The sequence below is a fragment of the Marmota flaviventris genome, chromosome 7 (assembly GCF_047511675.1).
Source record: "Marmota flaviventris isolate mMarFla1 chromosome 7, mMarFla1.hap1, whole genome shotgun sequence".
NCBI classification, from domain to species: Eukaryota; Metazoa; Chordata; class Mammalia; order Rodentia; family Sciuridae; genus Marmota; species Marmota flaviventris.
Genome location: NC_092504.1, coordinates 142,677,614 through 142,696,553, shown reverse-complemented (window position 1 = coordinate 142,696,553; position 18,940 = coordinate 142,677,614). Strand labels below are relative to the sequence as shown.

Sequence of the window (18,940 nt, the reverse complement as noted above, 5' to 3'; positions counted from 1 at the left end):
AGTGTACATTTTAGGTGAAGATGTAAGAAAACGGACTCATGGTGTCAGAGTGTCAGATTAAAAGTGCAGTGTGAAGAATTTGGGGAAAGAAGTCAGGGATTACAACTGACTATTCCCTTGTAGGTGATATTAGTAAATTTTCTTCTTTTGTGAGCTAGAAATTATTTCCAGCTTTAGAGAATGTGGGGATTAAATAAAATAATGCACAAAACATGCATTATTTTATTAGCATGTGTTTCATATGTTGTAAGTGCTCGTCTCTGCCTGCATGGACACTCTTCCTCCCCTTTTCTCCATGTAAAATGTACAGCCCTTTCTGCTTTCCCCAGAGGGTTAGGACTTCACAGGGTTTCACAGCACTGAGCCTTTGCCTCCACCTCCTTTGCTCCTGTGAGAAGGTTCCTTCCAGGTAGGAGGAGTCTGTGATGACTTCAAATAAGAAGCTGTGGGAAGGTGGTGAAAGTAGATAGCTTTCCATTCATAAAGTTTCTGTGAGTTCCTAGACTTTGCTTTTGATGGTATCTATCTTGTTACAGATCATTTTCAGTGAATATATTTTTTAGTTAGTTTTTGTGTAAGGGTGACTGTCCCTGGGTATTACTTTGCTGGTTCAGTAAATGAACAATGATGGAAGGAATTATATTAGGCCACTTTTTTCTTCTGGCCATAGGGATTTCTCCACCAACACCTTACCCCTAACTTTCGGAAGCTCTGTTGCCCTGTCTCCTGCTCCCCAGGTCTTAACTAGCATTTGATTTCCCACCATCCGTTCGACAGGCTGTGCTGTGGACTTTGAGTTGCTTCCTTTAGGAGGGAATTAATGATACATGGTTAAAATAAGGCAATATGCTTCACTATAATATCAACAATAAAAGTGGCCCTGTGTAATGTACTGTGGAACATTATTATTACTGCAGAACATTATTGTTATAGAACCTGCTCACAGGTATCTCCCATTTATCCTGTCCTGGTGGACACAGTCATTTTGGCATCAGTGTGCAGAACTGCTAGCAGTAATGGCAGAGGTCATGGTGGTTATAGTTCTCTGTAGTCATTTTTATATGCATGGGAAAGAATGCTTTGTTGCTCCTTCTAGGGCATTCATCCATATCATTCTCTGAGCTACACCAGCGGAGACACTGCCACGGATTCCCCAGTGCATGTTGGACGCACAGGGATGCCAGTAAAGGAGAGTCCGAGGAAGGAGAGCCTGCTCAGCTACCTGACCGGCAGCTTCCCCAGCTTGCACAACCTTCTGGAAGGCACCCCTCAGAGAAGCAGTGCAGCTGTGAAAAGTAGCTCCCTGACAAGAACAGGTGCCTCCCCTAGATGTGGCCATTACAACTTTACTTTTTATGGGGGAATTTTTAAACACCTTTCTTAAAATATAATACTTTGGTCACATAACTAATCTTTCATATAAATATTACACTTTATTTTTGAGAAAATACAAGACAATTGTGTTGTTCCTAAGTTTGGTTGGTTTATATTTTTAAATTGTAGTGCCATCTAAAGTCAACATGGGCATGTGATATGGGTTTTGGCCTGACCAACCAACGTAGAATCTACCCTGTTAAAGTAAAACTAAGCTGTTTATTAGTGCCTTAGTATCAAAATGCCAACATCATGCAGTGAGAGTTTGAAAACATCTGGAAAGGAGGGCATTTTAACCTTTGTGAAAATAATTATGTGAATCATACTTTCTGTCTCTATGTGCATAAGTAATTCTGTGCTCAGTAAGACCTTAATTTTAGGAAATTCAGTGGCCACCGACATGCTGTCTGAGCATCCCTTGCTGTCTGAGCCATCGTCTGTGAGTTTCTATAACTGGATGTCAAACGCTGTGGGTAACCGAGGTGGTGCAGTGCAAGAATCTCCTGTCACAAAATCAGGACACAACAGTCTTCCAACAGGTATTGGATTATCATATTATTTGGTCTAAGTGGCATACCTACTTATAGCAAAATCCTGTTTGTCAGAGGACAAAAAGTGTCAGAAATTTAAGTACCATTTGGTTGAAATTACCCCTTTTATAAATGCATTTGATAACAGAGTTAGCAGAAAGGATGGTGAACAGTCACAGTTGCCCTGTGTGCTTGTAGAAAGGCAGCTACATCAGATTCGAGTTGTGTAGAATTTGAAGAGTTTAATATTTCCATTTAGTGTGGCTGTGTTGCTTTTTCAAAACAGAAAATGAAAAGAACGCAAAGTCTAGCCTTATATACCTACAATGTGGAAAATATTTTTGGATTACCCAGATCCCTCTGAGACACAATCATGCAGTGAGAGTTTGAAAACATCTGGAAAGGAAGACAATTTTAACCTTTGTGAAAATAATTATATGAATCATACTTTCTCTCCCTAAGTGCATAAGGGATCCAGATCCCTTTGAGACACAACTATTATTCCTACCATCTTTATAGTTAATAAATGTTTAGTGAAGTCTAAAGGAGTACTAGAAGAGTAAAGTAAGGTTCCTTTTCTCAAGGAGAGAGACAAAGGAGGGCCATTTATTTTAGAGAATATGTGTATGTAGGAAGAAGACTGGCAGGCCATTACCCAAGGAAGTAATGGTAGCTATATCCAGAAATACACGAAGACCTACCTTTCCTTTTCTGTTTTTCCAAGTTTACTTAATGTATTATTTTCTCATATATAACATATACATATATATGTATACTCTGTGTGTGTGTGTGTGTGTAAAGAATAGCAAAGTAGTCTTTGATGCTGCTTAAGGAAGGCAGGTACCAACTATTTGAATTCCAGGTAGATCTTCAAACACACCATATGAAAGAATGAAAACTGGTTGATGTGTACGACTTATTCAGCCCTTTTTCTGGCTGGCATGAACCTCCTTTAATCTGGAGCTAAACTTGGTTCTGACTGAATGCGGGTTCTTAGCACTGGCCCTTGACTGAAGAAGGTGAAAGAGAGCTTGATGCTTCTATCTGGTGCTAGTTGCACACCATCCAGAGAGAATATAGTTTAAATTTCAAGAGAACCAGGAAAGAACTCTTCCCCTCTGTCATGAGAGCTTTGCCTGCAGGTTAAATGATAAAGAGTATTCAGAGGAAAGAAAGCATGCTATGTTATCTCCTTCTGCCCCAGGGACCCTAACTGTTGCCTCGCTGTACTTGATTTGGCAGCCTGCTACTGCTTTAAAATTCTACATTTTGGACTGATAGGCCCTACTATTGTATAAGGATGACTGTTATTTTCTGAAAATTTAATTTTCATTAATAAATCAATCATGTATGTAAAATAACCTGAAAGTACTAATGTTTTTTACTTAAATGGTTTGATAATGTCACTACAGTACTTTCAAAGAATCTACCTTGTTGTGCCCTTTTATGTTTTTATTCACAATAATTTACATTTTATTACTGAAATTTTATTCTGTTAGGTGTTGCACCCAATCTTCCTACAATACCCTCAGCCTCGGATTTCAACACTGTCTTGTCTAGTGACCAGAATACATTGGATGGGACACATTCTCAGCATAGCACTAGTCAGGATGATGTGGCAGGTGTAGAAGAAGCTAACCAAGGGTTTCCTGCTGTTCAGCTAGCTGATGCACAGGTGAGCCAGTCTGTTTTCTGTAATTATAATGATTCCTCCTTTGGCAATACTTAGCCACTGAAACCGTAAAGCATTGGGTACGTTGGAGTTCTAGTGAGAATTTGTATGCTCTCCCTGTTTGCTAAAAGCCTTCATGCAAATAGGAGGAGCTTTAAAACAGTACATGGATTAATTGTAAATGCATTGAAGTATCTATAGTTGGCCATTAGAGAAGAGAGCCTCATAGTAACATTTTTTGTTATTTTTAACAAATTGGCTGAATGACATCACTAGAAAGTTTAGTCATTCCTGTGGTCTAGTACAGTGTTAAGAGTAAGTTCATTTTACAGAGAGAACAGTTGGGAGGTAGTGATCTTAGAACAGAGAAATAAAGTATACATTTAGAAATGTATTCATGTAGAAAGATAGTAGTAGCCATGTGTTAAATGGTTGAATTAGAGTAACTAGAATTGAAAGGTGAGTTATTGAAATAGTTCACAACAGAGGTAATGAGACCCTGAGCTTCAATGGTTCTGGGTTTGAAAAGGTAAAGGAGAAATATTATGGAGATCTCCTTTAATCCATTAAAGTCCCATTTCCCAGTTTTGTGAATTTTTCAATGAAATTGACACAGGTGCATTAAGATAGGTTAGAAATTATAATGTAGAACTTACATATTATTAATATCCATGACATCATTAATGAATATCATCACTAATCATTTAGTTATTACTTCCCTCAAAAGAGTAGAAAAAACCATAAATATCCAAAGTCACCATAAGTAGTATATGTGGGCTCAGTTGAAGTTTTTATAGGTGTGCCATAAATGGGACAGTAGATTAAATGGGGAGCATGAGGAGGAAAATCCTTTGGAACGTGCTTTTTAGTTGGACCAGAAGGCAGCAGGAGGTTGGGGCAAGAGCGCTGAGTACTGAGAATCCTCATTTTGTCATGAGAAGGCTGGAACACATTCACATACCTAAACAGCCAGGGGCAAGGAAGAGCTGGGGGTGTAGCAGACGTGCAAACGAGGTGTGGGGACCTGGAGCCAGCCGCAGAGACAGAAGGGACCCTCCACTCAGGGTCTGGGGCAGGCAGTGAGGGCGGTGCGCAGCCCAGGAGATGCTGCCACTGCTCTCCTCAGCCTCCTCCTGACTCCCACGGAACATTCTTGCTCACTGTTTTTCCTGAAGCTCAAAAACCCCGTCTAAGGGACAGGTGCCATTTATTCATGAGAACCAGGTCCACACTTTCATTTATCTGAGGTTGGTCCCAGTGACAATATTATTTCCTCCTCAAAATTCAAACCATCCTCCTAGCCATCTTTATCACCAGTTTATTCTCCCAGCTTGATCCTCCGTACTCACTAGGGGCTTTGGTTTCTGACTGAATTTGGTATGCACATTATTAACCTCAATGTTTCTCTCACAAAAGGAGGTCATTTATGTTTCGTTTCTGTCAGCCATTTAAAAATTTTCACGACGTTTACTTCTCTATAATATGAGTAGATTTTAGGGACTTGCTAATTTTCTTCTTTAGAAAAGGGAGAGTAGGAAAAGGGTTTTTTGTTTGTTTGTTTTGTTGTGTGCAATAGATTCATTGTAGTAATAGTGTCCAGTATGTGGTTTTAGAGATACTGTTACATACACGATTCTAAAATCCGCCAAGAATATTAATATTAAATAGTACTGTAACATATTGTGTAAAGTGAATTCTTTGTGGAACACATATGGAGGTTCCTCTGAAATATTAGAAGTACCAGCGGCTCCAGCAATATCCCACTACTAGTTTTAAATGCAGAGGAAATTAAATCATTATGTCAAAGAAACATTGATGCTCCCATGTTCATTGCAGCACTGTTTTCCTAGAAATGGAAACAACCTATGTGCCCATCCACAGAGGAATGGATAAAGAAAATGTGGAAACTATACAGAATGGAATACTATTCCACTAGGAAAATAAGAATAGATCCTGTCATTTTCAACAATGTGGATGGAGTCAGAGATCATTATGTTGTTAAGTGAAATAAGCCATGTACAGAAAGACAAGTGCCATGTGATATCAGTCATATGTGGAATCTAAAAACATTGTTCTAATTGAAGTTGAGAATAGAACTGGTGGCTTCCCGAGGCTGGAGAGGAAGAAGGGGAGGGGTGGATGAGGAATGGTCAATTGACTAATACTAAGTTATATTTGCATAGGAAAAAGAAGTTCTGGTGTTTGGCTGCACAGTAAGCTGACTATAGATGATGATAATGTACAGTGTATATGTTTAATCTCTAGGAGATAAGATTTTGAATGTTTTCACTCAAAAGAAATAAGGTTGGAGGTAGAGATAGATATGTTTACCCTGATTTGAACATTGCACGATATATACATGTTTTGAAACATTATATAGTATCCCATAAGCATGTAAAGTTTTTAATGTATCAGTTAAAAAATTTAAAAATTGGGTGAGATGATTTAGACATGTGTGAAGTCTGCACTGAATGGGTAAAAGACCTCACCAGTGCTCCCTGGTAGATGGCAAATAGTGCTGAAGACCTAGTTGCAGGTTTGGGTTGAGTTAAAGCTCCAGTGAAAGATGTCATTTTCTCTTGGTGTGCTTAGATGCACAGCTATGGGGATAGGTATGATGGACAGCAGAGGCAGGAAGAAAAAAACTAGGTGAAGAGATGTAGTCAAGGAAGATGCTGAAATGCAGTTTAAGTCAAGGTTATGGGGACAAAGAAGTCACATACCTAAGGTAACTAACTGTGGGTCCGGTTTTCTGTGTGGCTGATGAAGTCATTCAGAATGATAAATTGAGATGGCAAAGAAAAAGAATTCAGTCAGAAACCAACCCCCTGGTGAGTGCAGAGGATTAGCCTGGAGCATAAATTGATGATTAATATTAATAAAGATGGAGGATGATTTCAGCTTTGTAGAGGGAAGAATTTTCCATTAGGATTGATGTAGGACAATTGAAAATGTAGATTTGGGTCTCATTGAATAAGTGTACCTGTCAATTTAGATAGGATTTTTAAGCATCAGGGAAAGACCACTGTGGGAGAATATACTATGAGAGTCGGGAGGTGGCTGAGCAAAGCAGAGTACAGCACCTGAGTGGAGGTGTGGGAGGAGGAAAAGAACCGTGCAGCAGGGTCAGTAGTTAGAGATTGTAGTGCCATCCTGCTGGACACCTACAGTTGCTTCTGCCGGATAACCTGTTAGTGACTGGGAAACCTAGTTAACTAGAGATTTAACCAGAGTAACGCAATTCTGTAAACATGATTACAATGTCAAGGAAGGACTGTTAGAAACAAGTGTTAGATGACTATTACAACCAAGCAAGTGTTCGTTGTCTTTCAGGTCGTTTTTAAACCTCTTCTGAGTCATACAGGCATCCAGTCACAGGACACAGTGCCACTCTGCTACCGAATGTACTTTGGAGAACACCTTTCATTTTCGGGGACTTTGGACTGCCTCAGAGCAGATATTGTGGATTCAGATACAGCCAAAGAGAGAAAAGGCAAAAGAGCAAGAAGGTATCTTTTTGCATTTTGTTATATAATTTTGTGCAAGAATTGTACCTCCTGTTTGTCTTTTAACTTTGTTTTCTTCTAATCCTAGTGAGAAAACGATTCTAATATCTTATTTAGAAGATAATTTCTGTTTAATAAAGTAGGCACATTTTAAATGAATTAACTTGTTCATCATGTTAACTTATTGAGAGGTCTATTTTAAGGCATTTTAATACCATACGAGGGTTGTCTGAAGTGCATTTCTTGATACAAGCATTCACTGTTACCTACTTGGCCTGCAGCAGTGGGGTATCTGTGGCCTTATGGATTGCAGTTTCACATCTGTTTAGGATTCTTCACTTGCTGTCTGAGTTGACTTGCAGCAGGTGGTGTTTTGAATTAGGAGCAGCATGGAGACCTCACTGAGTGCAGCCATCAGAAACTGAGCCAGAGCCTGAGTAACCTGGTGGGAGACAAGCCGTCTTGTGCTGCCATCTGTATTCTTAAACCTTGACAGTCTCTTAACTGCTTCACAGGCAGTGGGACGCCCACTAACAGGACCTAACTGATCTTGGACCTTTCATGAGTAGGAATAGTGGGGTGGGGTATGGTCCCAGATAGCATTTGTGACTAAAAGTTTATGCAACCTTCAGTTAATCCTATTCATGCGTTTGCAAGGTGGTAGATTAGAAGTAAAGAGCACTTTTATTCAATATATAGCTAAGTAAAATAGATTTTTCACTTGAAATATTCTTTTTAATACTTTTTATAACTTAACAGAATTAGATTTTATAAAATTTCACAGAGTGATATAGAGGAAATTGTGGCTTTCTTAAATTTTGTTTCAGGTCAGAATATCTGAGGATTTCTAATATCACAGGAACACCAAAATTGCCTTGTCTTTTCTATTAAATACAGGACTCCTTGCCGTTCACAGTAGAGTGGTACCATGACAGTAGCCACAAAAGCTGAGACTGATTTTAACTAATAGGGATGAAGTTGCTTTTAAGACCTTGAAATGTTTGTTAAAACATTAGAAGTTTTATGTTAATTTCACATGTATAGAAAAATGAAAAAGTAACACTTAATACTTTGTAATATAAAACATCAGAAATGTTGAGAATTAAACTTTATTTCTTTGTAAAACCTCTCAAAGGGTATTTTGCACAGTTCTTTCCTTCTCACTGTACAACTTAGAACACTGAATGAGCATCTTCTCTGTGCTTTGAAGAAATGTCGTACTCCTTTATAAGCAAGGGTCAATTGGTTCCAACCCTTTGTCTTTAGTGTCAGGAACTGTGTCTTGAATAGTGTCAGCAGTGCTTCCTCTGGATGTCTTCTTACTTCCCGCTTTCCTCTGTAGGTCAGTGCATTTACCTTGCCACTTCCTCTGGCTGCACACCTAGTTTTTCCCCAGAGTGAACGAATCAGCATTCCTATGGTTCCATGGTCCTGTCTCTTTTCCCACCCCATTTATACTGAGTCGAATTTCTCTACCAGTATTACCAGTGTCTTTGTTTAATTTTCATCTTTGTTATCCAGCTTCTTCTGATTACTTATCTTTGTAAAATAGTCTGAGGATTATCACTGGGAAACCAGGGGCAACACAGGTAACTGCCTGAAAGCAAATGTGCATTGGCCAATCACTGACAGACTGAGGGAGTGATAGTGATAAATGTCTGTTGTTTGTATAGTGAAGACCTAGTAGCAAGCCTGTCCTCAGAGTAAATACCATAGTGATTGAAGTTTATTCAAATTTGAACCTAGACAGCAAAACATTAATACAACTATATGTACTCCCTCTTTAGGGTTGAAAGATCTGAGCTAAACTTGTATTTCTATTTGTAATAGCTGGCTTTCACAAAATTAAATATATTTGTATGTGCATGTATCTGTTCATGCACACATACATTATATACATGTCCATGCATGTGGATCACATGCAGGTGCTATGGAATCTATACATAATTAGACAGATGTGGATTACATATACATGCAATTAGATTCTAGTCACAGCCTTCTTCTTTTCAGGTCAGAGTATCTGAGGATTTTCTAATGTCACAGGAACATTGAAATCCACCCCCATCCTTTCTATGAAGTGCATGTCATACTGGTGGAGATTAGACCTTCCTCCAACTACACTTCCCTTTTTATGTTCCCAGAGAGATTCTGTGCTCTCTGAACTGAATTACCTTTGGTCTAGTTGAATTTAACATTCCTTTTAATTTTTCTACTACCATCTCAGTTCTGAATGTTGTACACTCTCATAACAAACTCGTTATTGGCTTTTATTTCTCAGATCTCCCATAATTCCATCTGAAACTCTTCTTACTTTATTTGGATATCTTAAGTGCATTGTCCTTTTCGTGTCATTAATTTCAGTCTCACCTGGTTTTGTTTTTGGAAGCACATTGTTCAACTCCCACTCGGCTGTACAGCCAGGGCAGTTATTAAACATTTAGCATAGAGTCTGGAATGTAATAGAGTCTCATAAATGCCTTCTTATCCCTGCTGTCTCCAATCAAAGTAGTTTCACATACTAAGGATTAAAACATATTTTTGCGTTTTAATTGTGTTTTTTGTTATGCTGAGCCCATGCCCCAGCTCTTTGTCTCCAATTTTCAGTCATACTCTCAGTTGTTTGGCTTTTTTCCCCTTTTACTTGAATTTCCTGGCTTTAGGATTTTCTTGCCACTGTTGAAAATTTGTTTTAGATTCTTACTTTGCAGTTCTGATTCTCATTATCAGAGTTTTCCTTTTCTTAGCACATAGTCAGCATTGAATGTGGGCTTCCCCTAAGGTTGTGCAACCTCATGAGTTATACTAGGATGCAGCACTTTTCTTATTAAATAAGCAATACTAGTATTCATTAAGGAAATGCAATTTTAAAATTGTAAATTCTTTAATTGGGAACATTTTCAAAGCACCTTTTGTTTTTTGTTATTGTTTGTTTGTTTGTTTTGGTAACTGAAAAGGTTGATGTTTAATTTGACCTATGTGACTGTACAGTCAGAGTACACATGAAAAGGAGTGGGAAAATAACCTTTTTAAAAGTTTTGGTATTTGAGATTGTTATTGGTAGTTGTTTTATGGAAATTTGAGATTCGGGGGGTTTAAATTAAAATTGAGCTTCATATTCTTATACAAAAATCTTTAATTAGGATTTTCCAAGATAATTTTTGTACAAGATTTTAAGTATTTTTCATGTATATTTCTTATTTTCATTTCAGTTGCTTTTCCTCTCCTTGTAAAACTTGGTAAAGCATGCCATGGGGGTTTCCTTTCTAATGGCAAATAAAATTCCATTAAATATGAAGAAATTAAATATGTAGTTTAGTACAGAGAGGGTGGAGAGGTTAAGGGATTTGTTCTAATTGATCTGTAATTATAGAGCCATCATTTCTACCATTGAATGGCAGGAAAGAATTGTTTTATCGCTTCATTGAAATCATTTCTTAGTGTAGGAAGACTGACTTTGACTTAGTAGTTATAGAGTAAAATCCATAGGGAAGACTGTCTAGTGAAAAAAAACGTAATCTTGTTGGCTGTCTTGCTTAAAATTATTTATATGGCTTATGCCAGATTTCACCTTGGAGATTAGTCTGCTTACAAATTTATAAAGATGTGTAGTTCTAGAAAAAAGAAGTAAAGTCTTGTCCTTTTTTTTTTTTTTTTTTTGAACTCTTAGGCAAGGGCACGTGAATCTTCCTCCGCTGGAGTTCAAGCCAGCACTAATGTTGGAAACGTTTAGCATCAGTGCTGTGGTAATGGAGAAGTCTGTATGCACACCTCAGAACTCCACCAGTGCCCTTTCCTTCCACGATCTTAACAAGCGCTATTATAATACCTTCCACTGCAACTTCACTATTTCTTGTCAGTCAATTAGCCAGCATGTAGATATGGCTTTGGTTCGTCTCATTCACCAGTTTAGTACAATGATAGATGATATCAAAGCAACTCAGACTGACATTAAACTTAGCAGATACACAGCCGGATCAGCTTCCCCAACACCCACTTTCAAAACCAGAAAGCATCGAGATTTTCGTTCTTCTGACTTCAGCCGCAGTTCTAGAGGAAGTCTTAATGGTGGCAGTAGAGTAAATAATGCAAAGAACAAACGGACCAACAATGAGAATAACAAAAAGGAATCCCGGAACAAAAATTCATTAGGCAGATCTGAAAGAAGAACTTCAAAAGTGTCTAGGAAAGGTTCAAAAGATGTGGTGGACCACATGACTATTCATATGGATGACTCTGATTCAATCACAGTGTCAGAACAAAGTGAGCCTTCGGCTGAGTGTTGGCAGAACATGTATAAGCTGCTTAACTTCTATTCACTCATCTCTGATCCAACAGGAATATTAGAAAAATCTTCAGAAACATTTGGACCTGCAGGTAACAGAAATTTTAGTGATTTAAAATTATCTGTTTATAGAATAGCAGTAATAAAAAAAATATCAAGTTGTTCATCCTGAAAAATGTTTTGGATGGGTAATTGAAATGCAGAGAAATTTGACACTGCCGGGAGAATAAATAGACATGGCCTTCCGTTTTCATACTGCCTGGTTTCCCATCTTTCCTCCCTCACATAGGGTGCTCTTAAGGGATTCAGACAAACTAGATTTCAAATATCTGGCTCTGCTGTTTACTTTCAGTAGGAACTTAGAAAATGTTGTTTTGAAAAGCTTAGATCATTTTGGTGAGGAAGAAGGCTTGTTGCAAATGTGAATGAAAGAAAGATGAGATGGTATATGCAATGTCCTTCCATTTTTCAGTTTTCAGGCCTAACAGTGTATTTCCATTTACTTATAAAGGAGTGCGGAGCCCTACAGAGCCAACATGTAAAGTTGTGTTTGAGAATGAGCAAGACACCAACAGTTTGACCAAGACACAGAGGAAACGTAGCTTGGTAAATTCTGAGCCTCAGCATGTTACTCTAATAGTGTTTGGGATTGGAATGGTGAACCGCACGCATCTAGAGGCAGACATTGGTGGGCTGACAATGGAATCGGAACTAAAGAGAATCCATGGCAGTTTCACCCTGAAGGAAAAGATGAAAGGTATGCTGGGGTCCTCCTACCATAGTGCTGCTCTGCTCAAGAGAGCCAGTGGCCAGAAGTCCCACTGGGCCCCTTTCCTTCCAGAGATGAGACTCCAGGTTCTGGGTTGAGTCCTGAGGACTCTGAGTGTAACTGAAGACCAGCAGGTTGAGGCAGCTCTGAAGTCAGCGAAAACATTTAGGAACATAAATATCTAGCTATAGCTAATGTGTCTAATGCCAGAGGCACTTTATCTTTGAAAATCTTTCAATGTCCACAAGTAAGAGTTCTCTAGTAACTGAAAATATTAAGAAAATAATGAAGTTTGTGAATTATTTGCTTTTATTTGTTAACTGCTATAGTAATTTTATAACCCAGTGCTCATTTTGGCATCATGTAAGAAGTCATTGCGAAAGCCTGGAGAGGGGGTGCACACGGCAACCCCAGGTATCATGAGGATGAGGCCGCAGGATCATAGGTTTAAGGCCAGCCTAGACAATTTAGGCCCTGTGGCAAATAGGAAGTAAAGAGGGCTGGGGCTGTAGCTTAGTCACCTGCACCACTCCCCCCAAAATTTCATTAGTTGATAGAAAATTTCATGCGTTCATGAAAATGTACCGTACATCTCAAGAGTGATCACACAGGTATGGCATTTCAGTAAATCTAACAAACCACCATGATTTTATGTGTCATAAAATAATGTTGCCCAACAGTTGCAGTTGATTATAAAATGCATCCTAGTTTCTGAGATGCTAAAATAAAAATAAGTGCTAACGTACATACAGCAATTTGAAACTAAACTTTCAGGGATTCCTTCACAGCAATGACTATAATATCAGCATTTTTTCTTTCTAGTTGTGAAAATAAACTGACAGGTTATTTTATATGAATAAAGGAATTTATGAGTCATGTTTTTATTAATGATTTACAAATATGTAAGGTTTAAATAAAAGTTATTTTGAACCTACTTTTCATTATATATTCTTTAACTATATTTATTATTTATATATTTATTATTTAAAAACTAAAATTATACTGTTAAAAAATTCCCTGAAGAAACTATATAGATTATAAATTGCTAAGGAAAATATAAACACATCAGTCCTCCTTAGACATATAAGCAAAGGACATAGTATACGAAAGTTCACCTGGCTGAGCTGACATAAACAACTGGTTTGACTTCAGTGGTTGAAAAAAAAGAGTTATCAGTTGTTTATCTAAGGGTTTAGCAACAAATTAAGAATGATAATGCCCAGTTTTGGTGAAAATCAGGGAAATGGTTATTTTCATTCACTTCTAAATAAATTCAGATTGCTTTAACTTTCTCAAAGCTTAATTTGGTACTTTTTATCAGAATCTTTAAACTATATGTATGCTTTGACTCAGCAAGTCCAGATCTACACACCAGGGTAGAAGAAAAAAAGTCAGACTGTGTGAAAAGATGTCTGAACAGAGAATCAGCCAGAAGTCTGGCATTAAAGAATTGGCTGGTTTTTTGTTTGTTTGTTTGTTTATTATATTGTAGAATTTATTAATATGAAAAAATGCCAAATGAAAAAAGTGGGAAGTGATATATATGTATAATTTCATTTGGTTTGGGAAGTAATAAAAAGATTGATACCCTATGTTAAAATCATAGGAATTACATAGACCAAGGGTGCTAATTATGAATTCTTTTTCCTTTATTTTTAATTTTTCAAATTTTCTTTCTAAGAAAGTTTAGAAATAAGCTTAGAAAATACTAAATAGTATTTCTGAGATTAAAAATGCTATTAGGGTTTTGGTACCAAAGGCTAGTTAATGCAAGAAAGGTATATTGAAGTGTGTATTTTGCAGGTACTGTGTATGTGTATCTGATTACAGAGAAATAAAGACCTGTAAGGAAATTTTTAAAAAGTATTTCCAAAATACTTGAACAGATTTTATCATAACTTTATAGTTATCTTTTGTTACTGAGTATATCATGAATAAAATGCAATTTTAATATGAAGTATAGTTATCTTATTTCCAGAATTCTAATAATTGTTTTTCCCATATTTAAGATGTTTTACATCAAAAGATGACTGAGACATGTGCCACTGCTCATATTGGTGGAGTTAATATCGTTCTTCTTGAAGGAATTACCCCAAATATACAGTAAGTGTGTTAAATGTTATTATTTTCTTTCACTTGCTCATTAGAGTCTTTCAGAAAATTTGATATTCATTGGATGAGCTCATACTTGGTAGATTTTTAGGTTTATACATAAGGATCTCAGGCACTAAGATTCCAAATGTCATTAAGAATATCACCAAATAAAATGCTCTTAGGAAAAGAATGTTTTTTTCTAAAACAGTTGTTGCTACCTGCTTAGTCTCCCCTGCCCCTGACAAAGCTAACTCCCAGTACTTTGTAAGTTTGTCTAACAGGAAAAGTGATCACAGAACAAATTTCAGTTTACATATAAGATGTAAATAAATGTTAATGTAATTCAAATAGTTGCTTGAAACAATATTATAGGCAAAGAATATTGACCATATCTTAATTTTATATTAAGTAGTTGTTACTCATTCACACTTGATTTTAAAACTTTCTCTTGTCATTTTTGCTTTTAATGAATTTAACCAAAAAGCTTATGAAATTCTTGTAATAGTAGAGGTAGCCATGGGAGGGGGTACCCGGGAGTGAACCCACGGTGCCTAACAACTGAGCCACATCCCCAGTCCTTTTTATTTTTTATTTGAGATAGGGTCTCACTAAGTTGCTTAGGGCCTCACTAAGTTGTGAGGCTGGTTTTGAACTTGGATTCCTCCCGCCGCAGTCTCCTGAGCTGCTGGGATTACAGGTGTGTGCCACTGTGCTGATTTCCTGTGTTTTTATTTTGACTTTGTTCTGAACCTTTTCCCTTTAAGTTCTGTTCTTGGACCTGTTTGGAAGAACTCTGTTGATGATCACCTTTACACAGGGCATTCAGACTACTAATCTGTGATCAGCACATTTAACCGTTTGACTTCTTCGTGTCCTTGGTAGTATGTACCTTTGCTCCTAATTTCCTTTCATGGAACAGTTTTCTTCTGTGACTACGGTGTGTTTTGATAACTTAGGTCAGGTTTTGAGCACTTGCTCTTCTTGCTGTCACAGCTTAACTGTGCTTCTGTTGTCCTGCAGTGCATCCAGCATTCTAATGGATGACTGAATGGAAGCTTTGGCCATAGATTGACTAAGAAGAATCATCAGTTATAGCTCTAGTCATAGTACTTAAAAATCTACCTGATGTGGTGACCGTTTGGGAACATTCCCTGAAGTGGGTGTTTATAAGTGGGTTGTCGCTTTTTGCTATGAGTGTTGATGATTTCTTTCAAGCAATCATCTTAGGTTTAAGTCTTGCTGGAATAGTTTGGACCCATAAACTAGCATCGTTATGGGTCTAGATCACGTTTCGTAAGCAGTGTTCTAAAAGAAAGACCAGGAAATACCAGAGGTTGTGAGAGATGAGATCTTTTTCTATTTACTTAGCATGGGGTGGGGGGGAGTGTTATTATCTGACGTGAAAATATTAAGAAGTGGGCCAGGACCTCACATCAGTTATTCAGTCTGCACTGCAATGCTGTGAACGGGTGGTTTTATCCCCACTTTTTAGAACAAAAAGTTGAGGTTCAGAAAGATCAAAACATTTAAAATCATGTGTTTAGTCTGAAGAGATGCCAGTACCTATTCTACCAAGTTCTGATGCTTATGTAGAAAGTCACAGAGGTTAGAGCCCCTGATCTCTTGATAGACTCTTAATTTGAAGGGCCAGGGTTGCCTTAGCCTGCTCAGGAAGTAAACTGAGTTTCTTTAGATGTTGCTAATGTCATATGTGCTCTGTCCCCTTGGATCTCTTCTTTCTAGTATCACTTAAGAGAAGGGCTTCAGATGATCTCTTAGCTTGTAAATCTTGTATTTATTTACAAAACAAAAATTTTTTTTTTATACTGGGAATTGAACTCAGGGGCACTTGACCACTGAGCCACGTCCCTGGCCTTATTTTTGTATTTTATTTAGAGGCAGGATCTCACTGAGTTGCTTAGGGCCTTGCTTTTGCTGAGGCTGGCTTTGAACTCACGATCCTCATGCCTCAGCCTCCCAAGCCACTGGAATTACAGGTGTGTGCCACTGCACCCAGCTTACAAAACAAATTTTGTAAAAAATGTTAAAACAAAGATGATATTTCTTGACCCTACCCCACAGTAAAGTTCACTGAACTTGTTTTATTTGAAAAATAAAAGTTATTCATTCATCTTGCCATTCTTGTAGTGTTGAGTTAAATATTTCATTTCCAGTTGCAATGAAAGGAAATGGAATGAAAAAAGTAGATTAGAAAATACTTTGAAGGAAAATTTTATGAGTGGGAAGTCAGAAAAGATTTCCAGGTGATTGTCATGTTGTAACTAATTCATATGAATGTTTATTTGCTTCCCTTTTGTTTTCCTGCTTTCTCTTGAATCTTCGTCTGTAGACTGGAGGATTTTCCTACATCTCCTACAAGTACAGCCAAACAAGAGTTTCTGTACGTCATATTCTTTTTCATGGCTTTGTGATTGACGTAGAATCATATAGTTTTAAAGATAAGTGTCTAAATTACCTTATGGCTGTGAATATATATAGTTATTGTTCCACAACTTTAACATAGACACTTCAATAGAGTAAAGCTTACTAATGTTTAAGGAAAACACAGGTAAGGGCTACCTGTTGGGTAATTCCTACCTTGTTTTATTGTTGCCATAGTTTGTAACATTGTAGTTGTGTGTTGTTTGTGTGGTTTTTTGTTTTAGGCATGTTACTGTTAAAATGTCTCTTATTGCAAATACTTGTTTATGTTTGATATTATAAGATAAAAAAAAATTTACTTTTCAAATTTTTTTTTTACTTATTAAGAAAATTGTTATTAAAACATTAACAAAGATGGGAGGAATTTATTGTCCTATTGCAGATTTTTTTCGTAGGGTTTTATTATATGTGCTTTTATATTTTGAGTGACTTAATTTGACCCAGTGTATATCTGGTATTTTTTTATACTGAGCTACTTTAAATATTTAAATAACATTTAAATGTGTTTAAATATTTAAACATTCATCATATTTAATCTCAAAGTTATAGCAGCTAGAGATTTCTTTTTTATTTATTTTTATTCACTGAATTCTCTGAATATATTAATACTGACTTTAGAGAGAATGCTCTCACTGGATTAAGGTAATATCTACTCAACAATTATTGATTAGTTTTTATACTATGTGCTAGAAACTAGTGTAGGTTCCAGAGATGTAGCAGTAAGAAAATAAAGAAGTGGTCTCTGTCATGATATCACTTAGATACCCCCCCTTCCTTTTAGAGTTTTCTTCTGAGAGAAATATGTAAGGTGCAGTGACCAAGTAGAAAAGAAATTCCAATGATTTTTAACAGTTGAATCAATAGTAAATGATCACTATACTCCACATCCTAGAGATTTTTAGAGAGTCTTGAACCAAGGTGAACAGTGTAGGCCAAGTTGCACAAATAGTCTCCTTCTCCCTGTCTCTGAAGTCTGGGACCTGCTGGGGGTGGGGTTGGAGCTAGAGCTAGTAGTTATGATGGTGTGGGACCATCATGTCGTCCAGCTCCATGGAATGCCTCTTGAAGTGGTGCACTATGAATGGGCTCCTCTAGTAATGGGCAAGGCAGAGCCCTGAGGTCCTTAATACTTAACATCAGTATCTCCCCTGGAAATACCTCTATCGTGTCTCCAGTAGGAGAGCTCAGCCCTATTTGCTTCTATTCTGACTTTTGATAGATAATTGAGAATGCAGTATTGCATATGCTCTTACATAATCAAAAGTGGTATTTTGGGAAGCTTCCCAAGTTACAGAGGGAAGCAGTGAGGTAAATGTGGAAAGTAAGGAAGAAATGTAGCTTGCATTTTCTATTTTATTATTTTCACTGAGTGGCAAAGAACTGATTAAAATCTGATTTGTACTGAGCAAGGCTGCTATTCCTAGTTAAGAATTAGGAAGTTTTATTGACACAGATTGGCATTTCTTAGGGCTGAACAACATGATGGTCTACACCAATCAAACTGAACCAGAAACTGAGAGGGTGCTCTTGTCAGAGTGCACCTGGAAAGGATGTAAGGAGACCTGGACTAATGAATGAGATAGTTTATAGGTTTCCACTGGGAGTTATCAATTGATAATTATAATTCTTGAAGAGTGTTGTTACTTAGTCAAGACCACATAACACACAGTGTATGTGTGACTTTTACACATGAAAGAAGTGGTCAGGGTCTAACATGGAGATGATAAAAGCATGTGGCCTGATGGGTATTCCTGAGGCTTGCATGAGAATTCACCACAAGTGCCCAGGAAAGGCTGATGAAAGGATGCATCGACAGTGCTAGTCCAACTCACATGATCCACCAGGTCCACTGTAGCCTCACCTGTAACACCCACAGTGCCCAACAAGGCAGGGGGCTTTTCCCATTTTGCTTTTACTTCATGAGTTCAGGCAGTAGGGCTTTTAAAGTGCCTAGCTTGCCTTCAACTTTTTTTTTTAACATAGTAAGCGATTGTTAAGAGTGATTTCTTTGACTCTGTTTAGATTTTAAAAAGCATAGTATTTTTTTTTTCCTTTTTAGCATCTTTCTCTTGTTAGTGGTTGTACAAATCTCTAAGTTGGAGGAGGGGAGTTCTGAATGGGAACAAAAGTCAAGTGGAATTTTGTGGGTACATGTATGTAATGATGTGTCAGTGTTCATGCTTTTACTTACATGTGAGCACATATTCATTTTTCTATAAATTTCTATTAGAGAAGTTATTTGCTATTTAATGCAATGTGAAATAAATGTAT

General features: G+C 37.3%; 1 protein-coding gene across 5 annotated transcripts in view; it reads left to right on the top strand.

Moving 5' to 3' along the window:
• Positions 1 to 18,940, top strand: part of Bltp1 (bridge-like lipid transfer protein family member 1) — a 200,419-nt gene that overhangs the window by 109,339 nt on the left and 72,140 nt on the right. For 4 of the 5 annotated variants that reach the window (XM_071614729.1, XM_071614732.1, XM_071614730.1 and 1 more), the window contains exons 43-50: positions 1,097 to 1,316; positions 1,755 to 1,913; positions 3,404 to 3,579; positions 6,910 to 7,085; positions 10,750 to 11,456; positions 11,876 to 12,121; positions 14,143 to 14,236; positions 16,578 to 16,628. In XM_071614729.1, the coding sequence (XP_071470830.1) occupies positions 1,097 to 1,316; positions 1,755 to 1,913; positions 3,404 to 3,579; positions 6,910 to 7,085; positions 10,750 to 11,456; positions 11,876 to 12,121; positions 14,143 to 14,236; positions 16,578 to 16,628 (1,829 nt within the window). The remainder of the gene's footprint in view (positions 1 to 1,096; positions 1,317 to 1,754; positions 1,914 to 3,403; positions 3,580 to 6,909; positions 7,086 to 10,749; positions 11,457 to 11,875; positions 12,122 to 14,142; positions 14,237 to 16,577; positions 16,629 to 18,940) is intronic. The other variant, XM_071614731.1, reaches the window with a different exon arrangement.